Below are 19,619 nucleotides of genomic sequence, written 5' to 3'. Positions count from 1 at the left end.
TATACTGCAGCCTCACATATAAACAAGGTGAGCCTCGCGCCCCTCTTCACGACAAATGACCTATGCAATCTTTAACGTGAGCAAAGCGGGGTCCTGGATCTCCTCCAGGTCCGGGGCCGGTTCCGACTCCCGGGACGACGCCCGACTCGAGCCGCTGGAGCGGGAGGGACCGAGAGCTTCGGAGCCCGCGAGCCGGGCCACCCGTCGATCCTGCAGGCAAGACTTCATGGCTTCCAGCTTTAGAATAGGGTCACTTCCCCAAAACCCAGATCAGCTCCTCAACAGCGGCTCTCTCCTGGATGATGTTCTGCGAGCGGGATATTTGGCCTCTTGGGACATTTTTGGAGGCCACAAGAGCGGGAGTGACCCCGGCATCCAGTGGGCAGAGGCCGGGATGCAGATAAACACCCCACAGTGCACCACAGGACAAGCCCCCGGAGGCAGAATTATCCGGCCCGGATCGTCAGCGTCAGCAGCGCCTTTTCCCCCAGGGGCAGAAGAGGCCACGTCCCAGGAGAGGGTAGGCGCGCCTGGACCCGGACTGCGCGGTCCCCCTGCAAGCTCACCCGGGACCGCCCCGCCCCCGAGTGGCCCCGCCCCCTTCTGGAGGCGGAGCCACGGCGCGGGGGCGGGGCCAGGCGCTGAGAAAATAAACATAGCTTGAAAACTGAGAGCGGAGGGGCAGGGAGCCCAGAGCCGCTTTCTGCACCGCGCACTTTTCCTGCCACCCACGCCTGAGAGAACGGCGGGGCCGACCGCAGCCCTGAGAAGCTGAGCGCCTCACACGGACGGACGCAAAGGCCCGACAGACGGACGCCTTCCTTTCGGAAAGCTCAGGACGCCGGGTGACTTCTCGCAGACCCGCCCCCGCCACGCCCTTGGAAGGTGCGCTCAGACTACCACTCCTGAGGCGCGAAGGCGACCTGGGCGCGCCGCGGGGAGCCCCAGCCGCGGTCCGGGGCGCGGTGGGCGTGGCTCCGCCTGGCCCCTCCCTCTCCCGCCCCGCGCCCTGGGCCCCGCCCCACGCATGCGCGGCCGGACGCCCGGGGGCGGCGCTGCTCCATCCGGGTACCCGGTGGTCGGTGGCTGTTTTGTTTTCTCCGCTAAAAACTAGGGGAAAGTCAGGCGTCCCCGCGCTGCGCGACACCGGGCTCGGGACCGACTGCACGAGCCGGGCTGGACGTAAGTGCGGCGCGGGAGCGGGGGCGGGGGGCTGCCCGCCGGGCCGGCGCTGACAGGGTCGCTGTCCCCACCTCCGGGGAGGCTGCGGGCTCGCCTGTGTCGCCCCGGACCCTTCCGGCCGCTTCCTCCGGGACGGCCGCGTGCGGACTGTCGCCGGGCTGCCGGACAGCACCCCTCCCCGGGGTGTCCCGGGACCCCCGAAAATGACCGCGGTCCCCTCCTTGAGGGTAGGGAGAAACAGCACCCTCCCCCCTCCCGAGAGGGAGTGTCACCCTCAGGTTCAGGCGGCGGGGGGATGGCGGCGCCAGAACGAGTTCCCACGTCCTCGCAGCCGGAGTCCACGCGGGACCTGGAATCCCGGGTCTGGGGGCGGGCTCTGCGCAGCGGGGGTGCCGGGCGCTAAAGCAGGAAGCCTGGGCTCGGCGGGGCTGGGGGCGGGGCCGGGGGCGGGGCCGGGGGCGGGGCCGTGAGCCCAGGGGATCGCGCCCTGGGCTGCGGTAGCTCCCGGGAGAATGACAGGTGAATTTTCAAAACGGGGCTCGTCTTAAAACTGCTTATAATCACAGGTGTTCATGCTTAAAAGGGATGTTACGATTGGACTCAGTGCTCTTTTTTTAGGATATCGTGGTTTTGGGCAATCAGGATTGCTGACTACAAGACGGATTGAGTCTCTGTAGGAGTTGGGGTGTGTCTTGATAATTAGCAAGTTATACGTAATTCAGGCTTTTTTTCAGACGTTGAAATAGAGATAGTCCGGATGTGTCTTAGGACAGGTCTGCATAGCTCAAGCTCGGAGGAAATGTTTTATGTAATTTGTTAGGAAGGCTATGGTAATTTGGCTGGATTTTTTCTTTCCCTTGGTCTGAATTAATATTAGGTTCAATTTTGTACTTTCTTTTGGCTGAAAGACATCTGCTAGAATCAGAGGTAAGATATTAAAATGAAAAGGATGTTCTTACCATAGAAATGATACCAGAAATCAGGGTTGGTTCTGGAAAAAAAAAAAAATGAAATGCAAGGAGGTGATGTGAGTAGAAGACCCGCAGTGCACTGTTTAATTTCTCAATCTGAGTGTGAAGAAACACATGTTCTGTGATAAAATGTGTAAATTCCTAAGACAAATATTTTTTCTGCTGAGCGCATGTTTCAACCAAGAGCCAAAGTTTGCCTTTTGTCTCTCTACCATGCTAGTGCCCCTGGATTGTAAATGTTAAAATCACATAATAAATCAGTTTGGAATTAAAATTAATAACCATTATAAAATTTTTCCATATTTGGAGGCCCACTTTCCTTCATATTTCTTAAATATACCAAAGCCATCTTTTAAATTAAAAAAAAATAAGCTAAATGAATCCAAATTTTGTTTTCCAAAGTTTTAATGTGGAAATTTATTAAAAATTAAAATATTCCAAAGAGGTATACATAACCAAAATAAAGTATTTCACTTTTGTTAAATTATTCCTGAACTGTTCATTATTTTCTAGGAACATAATTGAAGCAAGTGAATAGAAGTACTTTATTTAGTTGCTTTTTTGTTTGCTTTTTTTAAGTGACCTGAAAAAAATGTCTGGATTTCTAGAAGGCTTGCGATGCTCAGAATGCATTGATTGGGGGGAAAAGCGCAACACTATTGCCTCTGTTGCTGCTGGTGTTCTAGTAAGTGTCATTGATAATTTAGGTCTTCATTATTTTGGTGTTTGTTTTTATATATTTTGAATTCTGTATGATGTCTTAAAATATGTACTATTTTATCTCTGACAACTAAATTTATTTTAATAAATGTTGATGTTTTATTTACACAGGGGTTGAGTTACTCCATTTTAAATGTTGATATTATGGCTTGAAATTTGATTAATAGAGTGATTGGTTTTCTTTAAATGCATGTTAAAAATAGTATATAAGACAATACGCTTTATACGTTTTTTCATTAAATGGATAATACCTCTTTTTTGTGAGTACATTACCAGGAAGTGTTTAAGGAAGAAACAGGTCAAAACCAGTGGAGAGATATGATTGCATTTTTTCATAATCCATACTTAACTTTCTTCTTGATCTCATTAAAAAACAAGACAAAAGAAAACACAGAAAACTCATTAAAGTGTGTTGCCTAGAAGTAATTTATAGTATAAATTCCTTATTTACATTGCAAATCCCTCAAGGCATCTGATACTTGTGTTTTATGCTCTTAGGTTATCGTGTGTTCTAAATAATGGATTTAAAATAAACAGACAGGGACGCCTGGGTGGCTCAGCGGTTGAGCACCTGCCTTTGGCCCAGGGCCTCAGGATCAAGTCCCACATGGGGCTCCCTGTGGGGAACCTCCTTCTCCATCTGCCTATGTCTCTGCCTCTCTCCCTCTGTCTCTCATGAATAAATAAATACAATCTTTTAAAAATAAATAAAATAAACAGACAAAAATCTAAGTTTAGGGGCACCTGGCTGGCTCAGTCAGTAGACCATGCAACTCTTGATCTCTGGGCTGTAAATTCAAGTCCCATATGGGTATAGAGATTACTTAAAAAGAAAATCTTTAAGAAAAAAAATCTAAATTTAAATATCTTCTCTTTGCTTAGTCTCTGACATTTAAAATCTATGAAAAATATTTATCCTAAAGTAATGGTAAAATATAAAATTACCATAGAGGGATGCCACTGGTTCTGTTGGTAGAGCATGGGGCTCTCGATCTGGGTAGTGAGTTTAAGCCCCATGTTGGGTGTAGAGATTACTTACAAGTAAAATCTTTTTGGGGGGATCCCTGGGTGGCGCAGCGGTTTGGCGCCTGCCTTTGGCCCAGGGCGCGATCCTGGAGACCCGGGATCGAATCCCACATCGGGCTCCCGGTGCATGGAGCCTGCTTCTCCCTCTGCCTGTGTCTCTGCCTCTCTGTCTCTCTCTGTGACTATCATAAATAAATAAATAAATAAATAAATAAATAAATAAATAAATAAATCTTTTTTTTTATTTAAGATTTTATTTATTTATTCATGAGAGACACAGAGAGAGGCAGAGACACAGGCAGAGGGAGAAGCAGGCTCCATGCAGGGATCCTGGGACTCCAGGATCACGCCCTGAGCCAAAGGCAGAGGCTCAACCGCTGAGCCACCCGGACGTCCCAAAAGTAAAATCTTAAAAAGAGAAAACAAAACTGCCCTAGAAATTCTGCACTTAAAAACATCCAAAAAAAAAAAAAAAGCTTTAAATTTTAGTCTGTGAAGAAAATATCTTTTTTCTTTTTCTTTTTTTTCTTTTTTTTTTTTTGTGTGTGAAGAAAATATTTTGAATACATTGAGGTGAGGGTAAAAAAGAAAAAGGAAGAATACTCATTCTAGCTAGTAAAAATGTTATTAATAGAGTATGGCGCAGTCTATAATCTGATAAAAATAATTTGATTAGCTTAAAGTAGTTATTTTAAAGAATTGCCGGAAGATGGCAATTCCCAGAGTTGACTGGGTCATGGTTGGGAGTGGGAGTAGGGCAAAGGGGTTAGTTTTAAAGCATTCTAAGCTCCTTACCAGAATTTGGTTAATATCTTATTCTAAGTTTGTGGTCAGATAATATTTGTGCAGTTTTAGTGTTTTTTAATTATGTATTTGCCCTTGATAACATCCAGAGCCAAATTCAATTAAGATAAATTATAATTTGGTGTTTAAATTGAATTTAGCATCACACCTAAAACCATCTGTGGACTGCACTGTAATTCATCAAGAGGAAAAGCAGAACTGCAGAGCCATTACTTATTTCACAACACCAAGAGAATAGCTAAAATTCTGTCAGCAATAAGTATGCCCCATATTTTTTTGAATAATTTTTTTTTCATTTTCAGTGATAACCTCTTTCTGGAGGCTTACGTCAGCAACATGAACATGCCACTCCTGTCAGTCGGAATCTAAGTCACTTTTTTTACCATTTTGCTGCCATGAGAAAATAAAACATACTTCTAGTTCATAAAATAAGATGACAGATTTTATTACAACAGTATAAAATAATGATTGAAGAGGCTCAGAAAAGAAGTTCATGTGGGGCACATGGGTGGCTTGGTGGTTGAGCATCTGCCTTCCGCTTGGGTTAAGATCCTGGGGTCTAGGATTGAGTTCCACATCCAGCTCCCTGCAGGGAGCCTGCTTCTCCCTCTACCTATGTCTCTGCCTCTCTCTGTGTGTGTCTCATGAATAAATAAAATCTTAAAAAAAAAAGTTCCCATTAAATAGTAATTACTGGCAGACTTAAGGGTATCTAATATTTACTCAGATATTAAGCCATGTGCAAATTATATGCAAGAAACTGCTAGAATATTTAAGAAAATGTTGGCATTCATTAGAAGGAATCTCTTCACTTAGATACTTTTTTAGTTAGTGAGATAAGAAATTACTGTAATTTCTCACTAATGTTGCTTCTTTATATCTGTTTTAGTTTTTTACAGGCTGGTGGATTATCATAGATGCAGCTGTCATTTATCCCACTATGGAAGAGTTCAACCATTCATACCACGCCTGTGGTGTCATAGCAACCATAGCCTTCTTGATGTAAGCATCAGACATTACTTACATAGATGGTCACAAAATAAAAATGTCCTCCATACACTTGAGTAGAGTTCATAATTTTCAGATCATCAATGTATTGGACATGGTTTAAAAGTCAGGTTGCAGAGAAGGATTTATTAAGAAAAGCAACCATTCTCTTTGCTAGTCTCCCTTCCAGCTCTCCTCTCCCACTTCCATCCCCCAGCTCCTCTCAGCTCTCCTTTTATTGCTGATGTTTACAACTTTACTTTTTAGGTCAGAAACCATGTATTTTGTCTAAGTGTTTGTTTATTCACTTATCCAGCAAATATTCATTAGGCTTTTATATCCCAGGCTCTGCTCTAGGCACAGGAAATACAGTAGTGAATAAAACTGGGGAAAATCTGTGCACTTACGGAATTTATACTCAAATGTATAAATTTGACAGATAGTAAGCAAGGAGAAATAAATTATGTATATGGCATTCTAGATATCACGAAGTGTTACCAAGAAGGGGGAGAGGAGATGTCGGTGGGAGATACAGAAATTTTAAATAGAGTCATTGAAGGCCTCATGAAGAAGGCACTTTTTCTATAGTAAAGATTTGGGGAGATGAAGGAGTTCACCATAGGGATATGGAAAAGAAGATCATTCCAGACTTATGGAACAGCAAGGACAGAGGCTCCATGGCAAGGAGACCAGGATAGCTGGGGTAAAGGATCAAGGTCATAAAAGCCAGAGAAGACTGAGGGGACTAAAGGGACATGAGAATAAAATGTACCTCATAATTTTGCTCTTTTGCATGAGCAGATAATGCTTTTGTTAAGAGCATTATTGGGCCAACTGGGGAACTTGACTGAGATCTGAAGAGTAGATTGTGATAATGAATCATTGTTAACTTCCCAATTTCGATGGTTGTATTTAGTTCTGTGGAACAGTCTTGTTTGTAGGAAATGCATACACATTTCTGGGGTTATGGGGCATCAGTTTGACAACTTTCAAATGCTTCAGAAAAAAAAATTATTTGAACTATACTTGACAATTTTTCTATAAGTTTGAGATTATATATAGAACTGGTAATGCCAGAGAACAAATAGAGATTGTTCGTTTCAGAATGTGCCTGATCGTGGAGACTGGCTGACAGGACAGGGTCATAGCTGTTTGACAGAGGGCTATAAAGTCTATTCAAATGGCTCAGCAAGGAAAAACAGGAGCAAAGAACCACTAACCTAAGACCATCTGCATTTTTAAAAAAATATGAAGCTTATTTTAAAACGTATTTATTAAAAAATAAAATAATAAAAAAATAAAACATATTTATTTTGTGTACCAAATAATGTGGTTGATACAGAGATCACTGAACATAATTATGGTATTTTGATCATTCTAAAACTTAGATTTGAATGAATAAATTAAGACTTCATATATTACTTAAAAAGTCAGGGTGCATATAGTCAACATGTTTATTAGGCTATGTGTCAAGCCCTGTGCTAGGCACTGAAAATAAAAATGAGAAACAAGGTAGACAGAAGCCTTGCCCTCATGAAGCTTCCATTCTAGTGGCAGACACACACATACACACACAATTGGATATATATATGTATATATATATGCACACATATATATACACATACATACATATATATAGTATATATAAAGTTTTATAACTTTTTAACTTAGTATATTGGGAACATTTCCCCAAGATATTTAAATTTTTGAAGGGATACTTCTAAAGAAAGCAAAGCTGTGTCAATTTAGAGTGGTACTCTATGCAAGTCAGCAAAAGACTTTCTGTTTTTAGAACATATATCAAGGATTGAAAAACAAGATTTTACCCCTTGAATCTCTTCAATTATGTCTTCAGAGCAAAGTTATTGTTTTGCTTGATATATAATTATTTCTCCAAAAATTGGACATTAGCACAGAATTATCACAATTCATTCCAAAGCCAATTTTAAGCAGTTTTTGGATTATCTAGGGACTTTCTGTTTTGTCATGCCATGCATATTACATGTTGAGTATGTCCAATATGTACAAATGGAAACCTAGGTAGGACCAAGCTAAAGATGATTCCATCTCAGCAAGATTTTCACAAGTGTCAATTTTAACAAATTTTAACAAGTTTCACATAATTTTGAAAAATTATCTGGTACCAAGCATCAGAATCACCTGAAGGACTTGTTAAAACTCAAATCTCTGGGCCCCACACACACCCAGAGTTTCTGCCTCAATGAGTCTAGAGCGGGGTGGGGGAATTTCCTTTCTGATCAGTTCCCAGGTGATGATTCTGCTGGTCTGGGAACGATCACCACTGCTTAGAGGCTATCAGGTCAGAGGGGCATGGTTAAATTTCCATGAATCCATTTCTCAAGACTCATGAGGCCTAACCTTCAATGTGAGGCGCTCTAGTTTCTTGTATCTGGTAATTTGATGTCATGGCTAGTTTTCTCTTGGAATCAAAGACCGTGATATCTTGGCTTTATTTTATTCATACAGGATTAATGCAGTATCAAATGGACAAGTCCGAGGTGATAGTTACAGTGAAGGTTGCCTGGGTCAAACAGGTAAATAGGTGTAAACAACATCTTACTCTACATCCTTAAAAGTAAGAATTACACATAGAAGAGCCACCTATCTAACTCTTTCAGATCAGAGATAGGATGGAGGTATATCTAGAGCAGAGGTTATAGGTTTCAAGGCATATAAGATACAAGTCACATTTAATCAGAGTTGGCTGTAGAGTATAGTGTACACAGTTGTGAGTTTATAGCCCTGTGCAGTAATGTGTAGATATAAGTGTATGTGGTATACAGCAAAGGATGGTATGTAATAAAGAATACATGTGCAAAATCAACTTTATAGTACTTAAAGCTATACCATATAAATTATTTTCTTTTTGGCCAACTGTGTTTGCTTGGATTGGCATTTTGAAATAGTGTATAGAATCATAGTATTTTGTATGTGTTTTGAAATACAAAATATAAAATTTACCATCTTAATCATTTTTAAGTGTACTACAGTTCAGCAGTGTTAAAAACATTCACATTACTGTGTAACCAACCTCCAGAACTCTTTTCATCTTACAAAATTGAATAAAATAATAGAATTTTGGAGCTTAGGGTCACCGAGTCCCTTCCTTCTCAGCTAGGGAAGCCCTGTCCCGTGGACTCCGTTGCCTTATACCTGAGGTAGGCCAGATACGGATGTGTGTGGCACGGCTTCCTGAGAGTCCAGCATACACAAAAATTGAAGGAGACATTGATTAAGCAATTTAAATGATAAACTTAAATCTGTAGCAAAAATAAATAGGAAAAATCGAGTGACTTTTAAACAGGAGAAACTTCAGCAGTCAGCTCTCATTCTATACTTTTAGACTCTTTGGTTCACTCTCTTTGTAGATGAACTTATGTAGAAGAGATACAGAAACACTAATTTGCCATAATCATAAACTATAAACAAATATACAAATGTTAGCAGTTAGTGCTGATAATAATAAGCCAGTAATAGCTAGGGCTAAGACTAGAATATGGCCATCACGTCTCTGACTAAAATTTGTTAGCTAGCCAGAGCCAGTTGTATTTAATACCACTGCTATGACTATCAGCTTATTATTTCATAACTATTCTTTTGTTTTGCTTTTGAGATGAAATCAGAAATTAAAAATAGCATTCTATTTGTTTTGCTTTATTGAACAAGGCAGTCTTTTTATTAAAATGTATTTGTGCTAATTAAAGAAATTCATTTCCATTCTAGGCAGTCTAAGGACTACTTATTTTGTAGCAAATCTTCATAAATATTTTATAAATGTGATTTAAGATTTGTCCTCCTCTCTTAATATAATTTTAATGTAGCTTTCCTAAGTGCCAATCACAATAAGTGTGAATTTATTTCTCTACCTGACTTACCTAAAAGTGAAGTATGTAGTGTGTTTAGATTCACATACCACTGAATATGAATTTTTTGTTAAGTATACCTGTGTTATTGCGTGGAAGTTCTCTTGGAGGAGTTTCCATTTTGAAGTAAAATTTCTAAGAATATAAGGAGAATGAGCCTGTAAATATGTTGAAACATATTTTGTGAGATTTTTATAGAATGAAGAGTTTTTCTTAGTATACATATTTAAGGAAATTAATTATAGGCACTTAGAATATACAGACCAGCCAACAAGAAAAAGGCCAATGTCTGCACTGATGAAAGATACTCAACACATCTTCCATTCTTGTTTTAGACTTTAAATGGCAACTACACATTTTTTCTGTTTTGATTTTTGCTTTCTTTTTTGAAAACTTAATGGAACTGACTGCTGCTGTATGAGAAACAATTCTGGTAAAATGTTACTTCTTTTAAGGTGCTCGCATTTGGCTCTTCATTGGTTTCATGCTGGCCTTTGGATCTCTGATTGCATCCATGTGGATTCTCTTTGGAGGTTATGTTGCTAAAGGTGAGAGAAAAGAGTTTATATTTTACTTCAATGGAGTACTGAAGTTGTGCATTAAAGTTATTCTTGAATAAAGCTTTTTTTCAGATAGATGAGTTTGCTTACTAGCTACTAGCATTTATCCCTGGGAACTCCCTTCACCGTAGCAGTATTTTGTTTTGTTTGTTTGGTATGTTTTTACTATTCTTTTCTTCTGTATTTTCTCTTCTAATCTAGAGCCTGGAAATCATGGGACACAGCTCCAAACCTTGCTTCTCTTTGGCTTCCAAAAATCTAAAAAGCAGATATATTATGTTCTCTAGCTATTTGGCAAGTTTTGACTTGGTGAATGATATCCATGCAAAGCTCTAACGTCCTCGAATTAAAGTTTATTGAGCTAAGCCTCCCTGGTACTATGACATCCTCGCCTTTTAGATAGAAAGTAAATTAATTCTTCATGTGAATCTGCTATATAAGGCCACTGTAAAGTCAAGCCTGCAGGAAAAGGCCTGTTCTTAGATCCCTGGTTGAAATTTCACCTTGAGGGACCCCAAGAAATACAAAAACCCCTTACTGTTCCAGGTAAAATTGACTATGCTTTGCTACAGTAAAAATATGGTATCCGTGTTTTGCACCTGGACCAGCAGGGATCTAATCTAGCCCATATTTTAGCCCTTTATTTCCTTGAAGACCGTGGATTAAAATCATGGGTTTCCTGAATGTTTATTAAGATCATGTAAGTCTTATAGACAGGAATGGTAGGCATTTTAAGTATGTATTGTTGTTGTTTATATAATTTATTCCTAAGACCATATAATTTTCTACTAAATATTATAAATAATACTATTAAAACCTATAATTTTCTACTAAAAATGTAGAAAAGAAAGAAACTATAATAATATACTGCTTTTAAATGTTTTGGTATATTTCCTTTGGTCTCTTATATTTTTGTGTTGTTGGAATCATAGTATAAATACAATTTTGAACCCAGGTTTTTGCATTTTACATGATATCCTAAGTAGTTCTCTTGCTGCTACAAAATCTTTATCACCACCATATTTTAAAAACAAAAATATTACATTTTTATCATATGAATTCCATAGTAGTCATTCATTGTAGGATATTGAAAATATAAAGGAGCTCAAAAAAGAAAATAAAATTATTGATAATTCTCCTTTCCCAGAAGCAGCTATTAACACAGAGCCCCATTTTGATAAAATGTGTTTATCTCACAGAAGTTTTAGTTGTTTTCCTAAAGACTTCGGGACCAGGTTATGCTTTAAGAATTATTACAGGAGATCTGTAACTTGTGAATTGCCTTTCTATACTATCTTTATGAGCCATTGTAGCAGTAACAGTTATCACTAATGTGGAATATTTAATCTGGCCTTGCAGTAATGAAGCCTGTGCAAACCAGTTGTCATGGTAATCTGATTAATTTAAAACTATTCTGAGAAAAAGTTGATAATTCATTTGGTTATCATGCTTGAGTTTGTCAATTAATGAGTATTCATTGACAGCTCCAATGGTAGAAATTTGTGAGGATTTCAACTTCAGTCTGGGATAAATTGGAACAAAACGTTTCTCTGGCAGTCTTGCCCATCCTAGCTAATGGCTACTCTGTCCCTCCAAATGTTCAAGCCAAAAACTCTGGATGATTAATTAAGTCCTGTAAAGATGATACTTTCTTTCTCTCATACCCTACATTCAGTCCATGAGCAAATCCTGTCGATTTTGCTGTGAAAATATATCCTGAATCCCACCACTTTTTTTTTTCTTTGAGAGAGAGAGAGAAAGAAAGCATGCTTACCAGTGGAGGGTGAGGTTTGGGGAGGAAGAGCAGAGGGGCAAAGAGAATCTTAAGCAGGCTCCACACTCAGCACAGAGCCTGATACGGGATTTGATCTTATGCCCCTGAGATCATGACCTGAACTGAAATCAAGAGTCGGATGCTTAAATGACTAAGTCACTCACCACTTTTTTTTTTTTTAAGATTTTATTTATTTATTCATGAGAGACACAGAGAGAGAACTAGAGACTTAGGCAGCGGGAGAAGCAGGCTCCCTGTGGGTAGCCTGATGTGGGACTCAGTCATAGGACCCCTGGATCATGACCTGAGCCAAAGGCAGACACTCAATCACTGAGCCAGCTAGCTGCCCCCACTCACTGCTTTTTTAAAATGTAGATTTTAAAGTAAGTGCTACATCTACTGTGGGGCTTGAGCTTACAACCCCGAGATCAAGATTCACACTCTACTTACTGAGCCAGCCTGGTGCCCCCTGAATCCTACCACTTTCTACCATCTCCATTGCTTCCACCTTGGTTCAGTCTGTTAAGAGTCTCTTGTCTATTTCCTGAAACAGCTTCCTCACTGGTTTCTGTTTCTCCCCTTACCCACTCTAGTCTACTCTGTTGGGCAGCCAGGGGAATCCTATTAAAATATGTCAGTCAACTCATGTTACTTTTCTGCTCAGAACCCTCCAATGGCTTCTCATCTCCCTCAGAGTGAAGATCAAAGCCCTGACCATGACTAGAAGGTTCCATAAGATCTTCCCCACCCTCTTACCCCCTGCCCCTCATTCTTCTCTGATCTGTGTCCTGCTTTTCTGTTTCTCCCACATGGCCATTCCTCTAATGTGCCAGCATGCTCCCACCTCCAGGCTTGTTGCAAGCTTGCTGTTCTGCTACTTCTGCATGGTCCCTGCCCTTACTTCCTTCCTGTCCTTTTGCCACTGTCCGCTTCTCACAAGGTCTTCCCAGCCACTTGTAAAAAATGTCATCATTCACTGCACTTCCCTTAACTTTCCTTGATTTATTTTTTTCTCCTCATTTATTCTCTACATTATTTAGTTTCACGAAAATGAAGAAATTTTGCCTGTTTTATTTACTGCCATATTCTTGGCACATTTCAGTGCTGAACATTAATATGCACTCGCTAAATATTTGTTAAATGAAGGAAGGGAGCCATCACTTCCTAAACCAGTGCTGGACTCTGTCACATGCATTATGTCATTTAATACTCAAAACCACCATGGTTACCGGAAAATTCAATTATGTAAGACAGGAAAACTGTTGTTCATAGTGTATCAGAAACTGTTTTGAGACCATAAACCTCTAAATATTACAACTATTTTTACAGAAAAAGCCATCGTATACCCTGGAATTGCTGTATTTTTCCAAAATGCCTTCATCTTTTTTGGGTAAGTTTCTTTTGCATTCTTTACTCTATTTTTTCAAATTCTTTTTTTATAATTGTTTCTCTTACATTATTTACTATATTTGATTGATTAATGTACCCTGTCCAGTGCCCCTCCTCCATGTTGTGTCATATAATATACAAAGATAACCAACCTTGGGAACATATTCTGAGTTTCTTTTTTTTTTAATTTTTTTTAAATTTTTATTTATTTATGATAGTCACAGAGAGAGAGAGAGAGGCAGAGGGAGGCTGCAGGCTCCATGCAGCGGGAGCCCGATGTGAGATTCGATCCCGGGTCTCCAGGATCGCGCCCTGGGCCAAAGGCAGGTGCCAAACCGCTGCGCCACCCAGGGATCCCATATTCTGAGTTTCTTAAATTGTCACCACCTTCCCTTTCATGAAGAACTGTGATCTCTGTAGATTAGTTACTGATACTGACTATTCATCTTAAATCTTTATCTCTAACAGTTGCTTCCAGTGAAAGCCTGCTTAAAACCTTTTCTCTTGAAAGTTTTGTGTTTGTTTTTTTTTTTTTAGGATTTTATTTATTTATTCATGAGAAACACACAAAGAGAGAGGCAGCGACACAGGCAGAGGGAGAAACAGGCTCCATGCAGGCAGCCTGACGCGAGACTCAATCCCGGGTCTCCAGGATCACGCCCTGGGCAGAAGGCGGCACCAAACCGCTGAGCCACCCGGGCTGCCTGAAAGTTTTGTTTCTGAGTGCATTTTATAGTTCTTTCTATCCTTGGTGTCATTAGAACTTATGCATGAGATCTGAGGTGTGGAGGAGAAGCCCTAACATTTTTTTATCCTTTTGATTCAATGACAAATTAAAGGATTGCGAAAACCCCTAAATACCTTAGTACTTTTATCAGTAATCTTCTCTAATATTCATTCTTTCCTGTACCTAACAGCCTACCCTTGTCCCCTACTCTTAGCCTTCCACCCTTGCCACCCTCCCCCTCCCCCACAAATCTTCTCTTTATCCTCTGCATCAAGGATTTTTTTTTCTTTCAGAATTTATTATTTATTTATTTATTTAAAGAAAGCAGGTAACGGGCAGAGAGAGAGAGAGAATCTCAAGCAGATTCCACTCTGAGGTCAGAGTCCGATTCGGGCCTTGATCCCAGGACTTTGAGATCCTGACCTGAGCTGAAACCAAGAGTGGACGCTTAACTGACTGAGCTACTTCGGTGCCCTGGCATCAGGGATTTTTAACCGTTATTCCACGGGTAGGGTTCTGAAGATGGGGAAGCACCAGACATTTCTGTATGCAACACACTAGTGTACCTGCTTGTTTCTGGGAAGAGAATCTGTGGTTTTCATGATTTTCAAAGTCCTTAATCCAGAAAAGGTTTAAGAAAACTGCTCTATATTCTAGGACAGTCTATTATAGGACTTCTCCTCTTTCCCTTCCTACTGACCACTAAACGTGAAATCTAAGGCCTATATCTACTTGAGACACTCATAAAATGCTAATAGTTACCCTTTAATAACATTCAGCAGTGGTACTCAACTTATTCCTTCACCAGGAATTCTCACAGTTTTATAAAATCAGTTTGGAAATAAGACAGATGTGGGGATCCCTGGGTGGCTCAGTGGTTTAGCACCTGTCTTTCGCCCAGGGTGTGATCCTGGAGTTCCAGGATCAAGTCCCGTGTCCAGGCGTCCTGCATGGAGCCTGCTTCTCCCTCTGCCTGTATGTCTGCCTCTATCTCTCTCTCATGAATAAATAAATAAAATCTTAAAAAAAAAAAAAAGATGTGAACTTAGATGTGTACAGTGTCTGGGTCATTCTGGGTGTCCTGAAACTAGTGGAGAAAATCCAGAATTTAAACAACAAAGAGTGAAGCCACTCATGTTATGCAGAAAATAATAACGACCTAAGTTTACTGAGAGTTATTACGTGCAAGACACCATTCTTATTTTTTTACCTGTATGTTCTCAGCTAACCCCTGACACGACCCTGAAGGCAGCCCCGTCATCAGCCCCGTATTAGATGTGGGAAACCAAGCATGGAAAAACTAGGCTCAGACTGTGGCCACGTTTCAGGCTCCAGAGTTGAGGGTGATGCCATTCAAGGTTTGGGGGGAATTCAGTTGATGTTTTCTCCTTTTGCTGTCCTCAGCCAGTTGTTCAGTATGAGTTCTGACTCCCCCTCCCTCTCCTTTATCGAGAGCATGACACTGAACTTCAAAATACAGCAGGAGTAAACCTCATTCCTCAGCTTATGAAGTACAATTCGAGTCCATCTGTGATTTTGTAGGGTAGTGTAGCATGTTCATGAGGAGGACAGCGTGGATGTGTAGGGTTTCCTTTCCTTTCGAGCTGCAGTACTGAGGCTTGGGCATGTGCACAGAAGGCCCCCAAGCATCCGAAGCTCACTGTTCTTGTGTCTCCACAGAGTTGGAGGTACATGGCGAATGCAGGGCCGCACAGCTTCAGTCAAGGGAAGGCAGCATGAGGGTGTGCGGATGGAGTCGTGGGGAGAGGCACATAGCAGCCTTCTTTATCATTGTTTACTCTGGCAGAGAGGAGAGGAAGGGTAAAGCAGATTCCACCTTGAGATGCTTCTATCACAGCAGGGGGGGCAGAGGATTGAGGGGGAAGGTTGGCGGGGAAATTGTCTCTGTCCCAGTGAAGGGAGAGACAGGTGAGCTCGCATAGCAGTTTTCATAGGTCATAAAACCTTGGAAACCCGACCATTGACTTCTCTAAAATTAGATATGATAAATTCCTTTTATATGGAACAAGTTTGGTTAGTTTCTCATTTGATACTCGTGTCCCTATTAAGACTAAAACCTAGGTTTTTTGAAAATACTCTAAGCAAATTGAAACTAATAAACACTGTTACTAGAACAGTTGTACCAGATTGCCAACCATTCTGATTTGTAACAGAACAATACTCAGCAACAGCTGAAAAATTACTGTTTCAGAAATCAGACTCAGATGTCAGTAACACAGGTGACCATCTGACAGTGTAGGAGGGACTGGCTTTTGCCCAAGAAACCCTTCAGATTACGATTTACATCTGTTGATGAGTATTCTGAAGTAGGTCTCATCCAAGCTATCTGGAGGTAGAGCCCTGATAGTAACTGGATGATTAGAGATCAAATCACCTTTTGGAGCTTTATGAAATCCTTTTTAAAAAAAAAGAAATTAACCGACTTGCAAGAGAGGGTACAATTTCCTGGTTGCATTTTTGTCTTCATCAAAAGACACTCAAGTGTTTAGAAAGGCTTAGGAGAGCCGTGTTAAATTCATCATTACAATTGCAGTCTTAAACCTGAGTAGACACTGGTGCTCCTTGAACAGACAAGAAGACAAATGAAAACCAGCCTGTGCCCTGATGTCTACCGCCATCCTCAGTTTCTCCCTCACACTTGCCCCCTACATCTGAGCCTGTTGAACCGCCTCTGAAGAGTCTCAAACTTGTCCTCTTTTTGTCCATTTCTATTGTTCAGTCACCAGCATCCCGTCCTAAGCAGTTCACATCCTGGATTGGTTCCTCCCTTGGATACAGTTTTCCTGTGTCACCTTGTTTTCTAAAACATGGCTCTAATTCTGTCATTTCCCCATCTTAAATTTTTTCAAAACTTGGAGCTGTCTACGGAAGAGCTCAACACTAGTGGCCATCCAGTCAAGTTCTGTCCATGGTTTTGTTTTATTTTATCTTATACAGTATTTTCTGTCTTATGGAGCCAAATTTTAAAACTCAATGTGACAATCCTGAACCTTGCATAGCAACAATCAGCTGGGTGAATAGTTAAGCCTTTTAAATAGGGGTACATCTCTGCATAACCCCGTATCACAAAGCCTAGAACTGAGTATCATTTGCCCCCTGCAGTAGAATATACAGGCTGGCACCCACCCTCTTGACTCATTTAAGGCATGGAAGGCCCCTGTGGGCAATTAGCTGCCCTGTGCAGTCAGCTTACCAAATCCTGGCCATCTCCATTCCCTATCTTCCTTGTCTTAGGCTATAATCTAGCCATATTGGACTCCTCCCTGTAATACTGCATGTTAGATATCTTTACGTGTACCTGTAGCTCTAGACCTAGACATAGACTGGTATCTCCTTGTGCATATAATTGCCCTCTTGCCCCTCTATTTTTTTTTAAGATTTTATTTATTTATTTGAGAGAGAGACAGAGCTAGTGAGAGAGCATGAGCAGGGAGGAGAGGGAGAAGCAGGTTCCCCACTGCATAGGGAGCCCGAATTGGGGCTCGATCCCAGGGCCCCAGGATCACGACCTGAGCTGAAGGCAGACACTCAACTGGCTGAGCCACCCAGGCGCCCTGCCTTCTTGCCTCTTTTAAGTCGAAACCTAGAGGACAGCTGTAAACAGTTCCCCACCTAAACCCTGGATTGTAAGTTCTGTGTGGGCATATTCCTGATACAGTCTCTTGGGCTTTTCCTGAGGCCCCACGGTCTTTATTCCTCTTTGTTTTTTGATAAACCATTTCCTTTCCCTAAAACCTCTTCTTTCATCACACTAGCTCCTGTTCCTACCAATCTCCCATTGAAACTCCTACTTATTCTTCAAAGCCCATTTCATATATTTCCACCTCTGGAACTTCTTCACTAACACATCCAGGCAGAATAAATTCTATATGTTTCTGTGCTCTCAACATTTGGTATATATACCTCTTCCCCACCTTTCACAGCCACCTCTCCTCCCTGCCATTACCACATTGTGTCACCAAGAATGTGAAATGTGAGCAACTTGAAGCCAGAGACACTCTATCTTCTGTATTTTTATAACCCAAGCATCTAGCACATTATATTCAAAAAAGGTTTGTTGAATGAATATGATAAAATCAGACATACATTGGTTACATACTAAACATCAGTTAACTTTTCAAGAATGGCATATGTCTCCAGTATGCAGAAGTTAAGGACATGGGAAGCACCTAACCAGTTTCTACGTTCCATGGTTTCTTTTCATACAACTCATCAATTCTTTGTTGCTAACTTCCCACCATTCTCCCAATCTCACATACTCCTTTTCCCCCCGCAAACGCAACTAGATATGATGTTTTTCTTATTTTGTTTGCAGAGGACTGGTTTTTAAGTTTGGCCGCACTGAAGACTTATGGCAGTGAAAACACCTGATTTACTTCTGCACAGCAGCCCTGCGTGGGTTTTTACTGCTCGCTCCCAATTTTTTGTAATGCCATTTTCTAAACTCATTTTTGAGTGTAGTCTCAGCTTCAGTTTGTGTAATACTAAAATCATGAGAATTTCCTATGTAAACAACAACAAAAATCTGTTGTGTGCATCGGATTAACTTATAAAATGTTGAAAATATGCCACATGAGTAATTTGTATTAAGTTTTATCATGGTGTAATTTGTAAAAATAAATTACAAAAAATATTATGGATGCATCTTATACAAACATTTGTCATATCCAAGGTCCAAAACTATAATTAAAGTGCTCTGAAGATTTAATGTGTCTGTTTAAATGTGGCCTTTTCTGTGTCAAATGTTAAATGAAATATAAACACCTTCTTGTTTATAAATCTGTGCAGTGGCCAGAATTCTTTCTCGCTGTACTTTGAGTTTCATTTATACAGTTTTGCCAAAAATTCTGCAAACATTTCATTGTAAGTAGCCATCGAGGGTCTCCCCAGGGGTAAGTGACCGTGTCAGAAGAGAGAAACTCCTGATTCAGCCACCAGGCTGCTCAATGGTGTCCCTCTGGTGCCACTGATGGGGAGCTGGGGAGTGACAATCACTCAGCCATGACCCATGGTCCTGGTGGGATGCTGACATTCACTCTACATCCACCATCGAAGGAAAGAAGAAAAGGATAGAGACTTGATACTAGGCTTTATTTACTAAGGCGACAGATATTTTGTTGGTGTGACAATAAATTGGATCCCAAGTTTCACTGTATCTCTGTATTGAACCACTAACCTCAAAAGAGACCAGCAGGGTCAACCAAAATTTCAAACATTAACTACTGAGAATTCCCATAGTCTGTTCCTTTTGGAACCCTGTTATCTGTTAGCCCCCTCTCCAACCTTGGCAAAATGGGAATCTTTTTTAAATGAGCTAGCTAACTATGAGATGCATATCCTTCAGAAACACAGCTTGAATTGTTTTCTTTCATGAAACTTGATACAGTTAGCCTTTCCTGAAACACAAAATACCTCCTAGGGGATTTAAATTTGTGGTACCCTTGTCCACATCAGCCATGTGGTCTTCCACCATGTACATTTGGAATATTGCCTGGGCATCCGGACACACTCAAAAGAAACGGCCGTGTTATTGCCATCCCACAGCCAATCACTCACAGTGGGTTTTCAGAGAAT

General features: G+C 40.8%; 1 protein-coding gene across 2 annotated transcripts; it reads left to right on the top strand.

The window, feature by feature from the left end:
* Positions 1–649: 649 nt before the first annotated feature.
* Positions 650–18,753, top strand: TMEM50A (transmembrane protein 50A). 2 transcript variants are annotated; one of them, XM_072827757.1, is made up of 7 exons: positions 650–885; positions 2,733–2,838; positions 5,593–5,705; positions 8,178–8,245; positions 10,030–10,122; positions 13,238–13,298; positions 18,361–18,753. In XM_072827757.1, the coding sequence occupies exons 2-7, from the start codon at positions 2,746–2,748 to the stop codon at positions 18,404–18,406; spliced, it is 474 nt and encodes a 157-aa protein (XP_072683858.1). In that variant the 5' UTR covers positions 650–885; positions 2,733–2,745; the 3' UTR covers positions 18,407–18,753. The 2 variants fall into 2 exon arrangements, with proteins under 2 accessions (XP_072683858.1, XP_072683857.1); XM_072827756.1 differs by lacking the exon at positions 650–885 and adding an exon at positions 973–1,182.
* Positions 18,754–19,619: the final 866 nt, after the last annotated feature.

The sequence above is a fragment of the Canis lupus genome, chromosome 5, assembly GCF_048164855.1.
Source record: "Canis lupus baileyi chromosome 5, mCanLup2.hap1, whole genome shotgun sequence".
NCBI lineage: Eukaryota > Metazoa > Chordata > Mammalia > Carnivora > Canidae > Canis > Canis lupus.
Note: the sequence above shows the minus strand (reverse complement) of the source record. Positions and strands in the feature narration are given on the sequence as shown.

Excerpts from the sequence above, each read along its gene's own strand:
- TMEM50A (XM_072827757.1), top strand. The coding sequence starts at position 2,746 with ATGTCTGGATTTCTAGAAGGCTTGCGATGCTCAGAATGCATTGATTGG. Across the intron at positions 8,246-10,029 it reads AGGTTGCCTGGGTCAAACAG|GTGCTCGCATTTGGCTCTTC; the intron begins GTAAATAGGTGT and ends ACTTCTTTTAAG. Across the intron at positions 13,299-18,360 it reads AATGCCTTCATCTTTTTTGG|AGGACTGGTTTTTAAGTTTG; the intron begins GTAAGTTTCTTT and ends TTTTGTTTGCAG.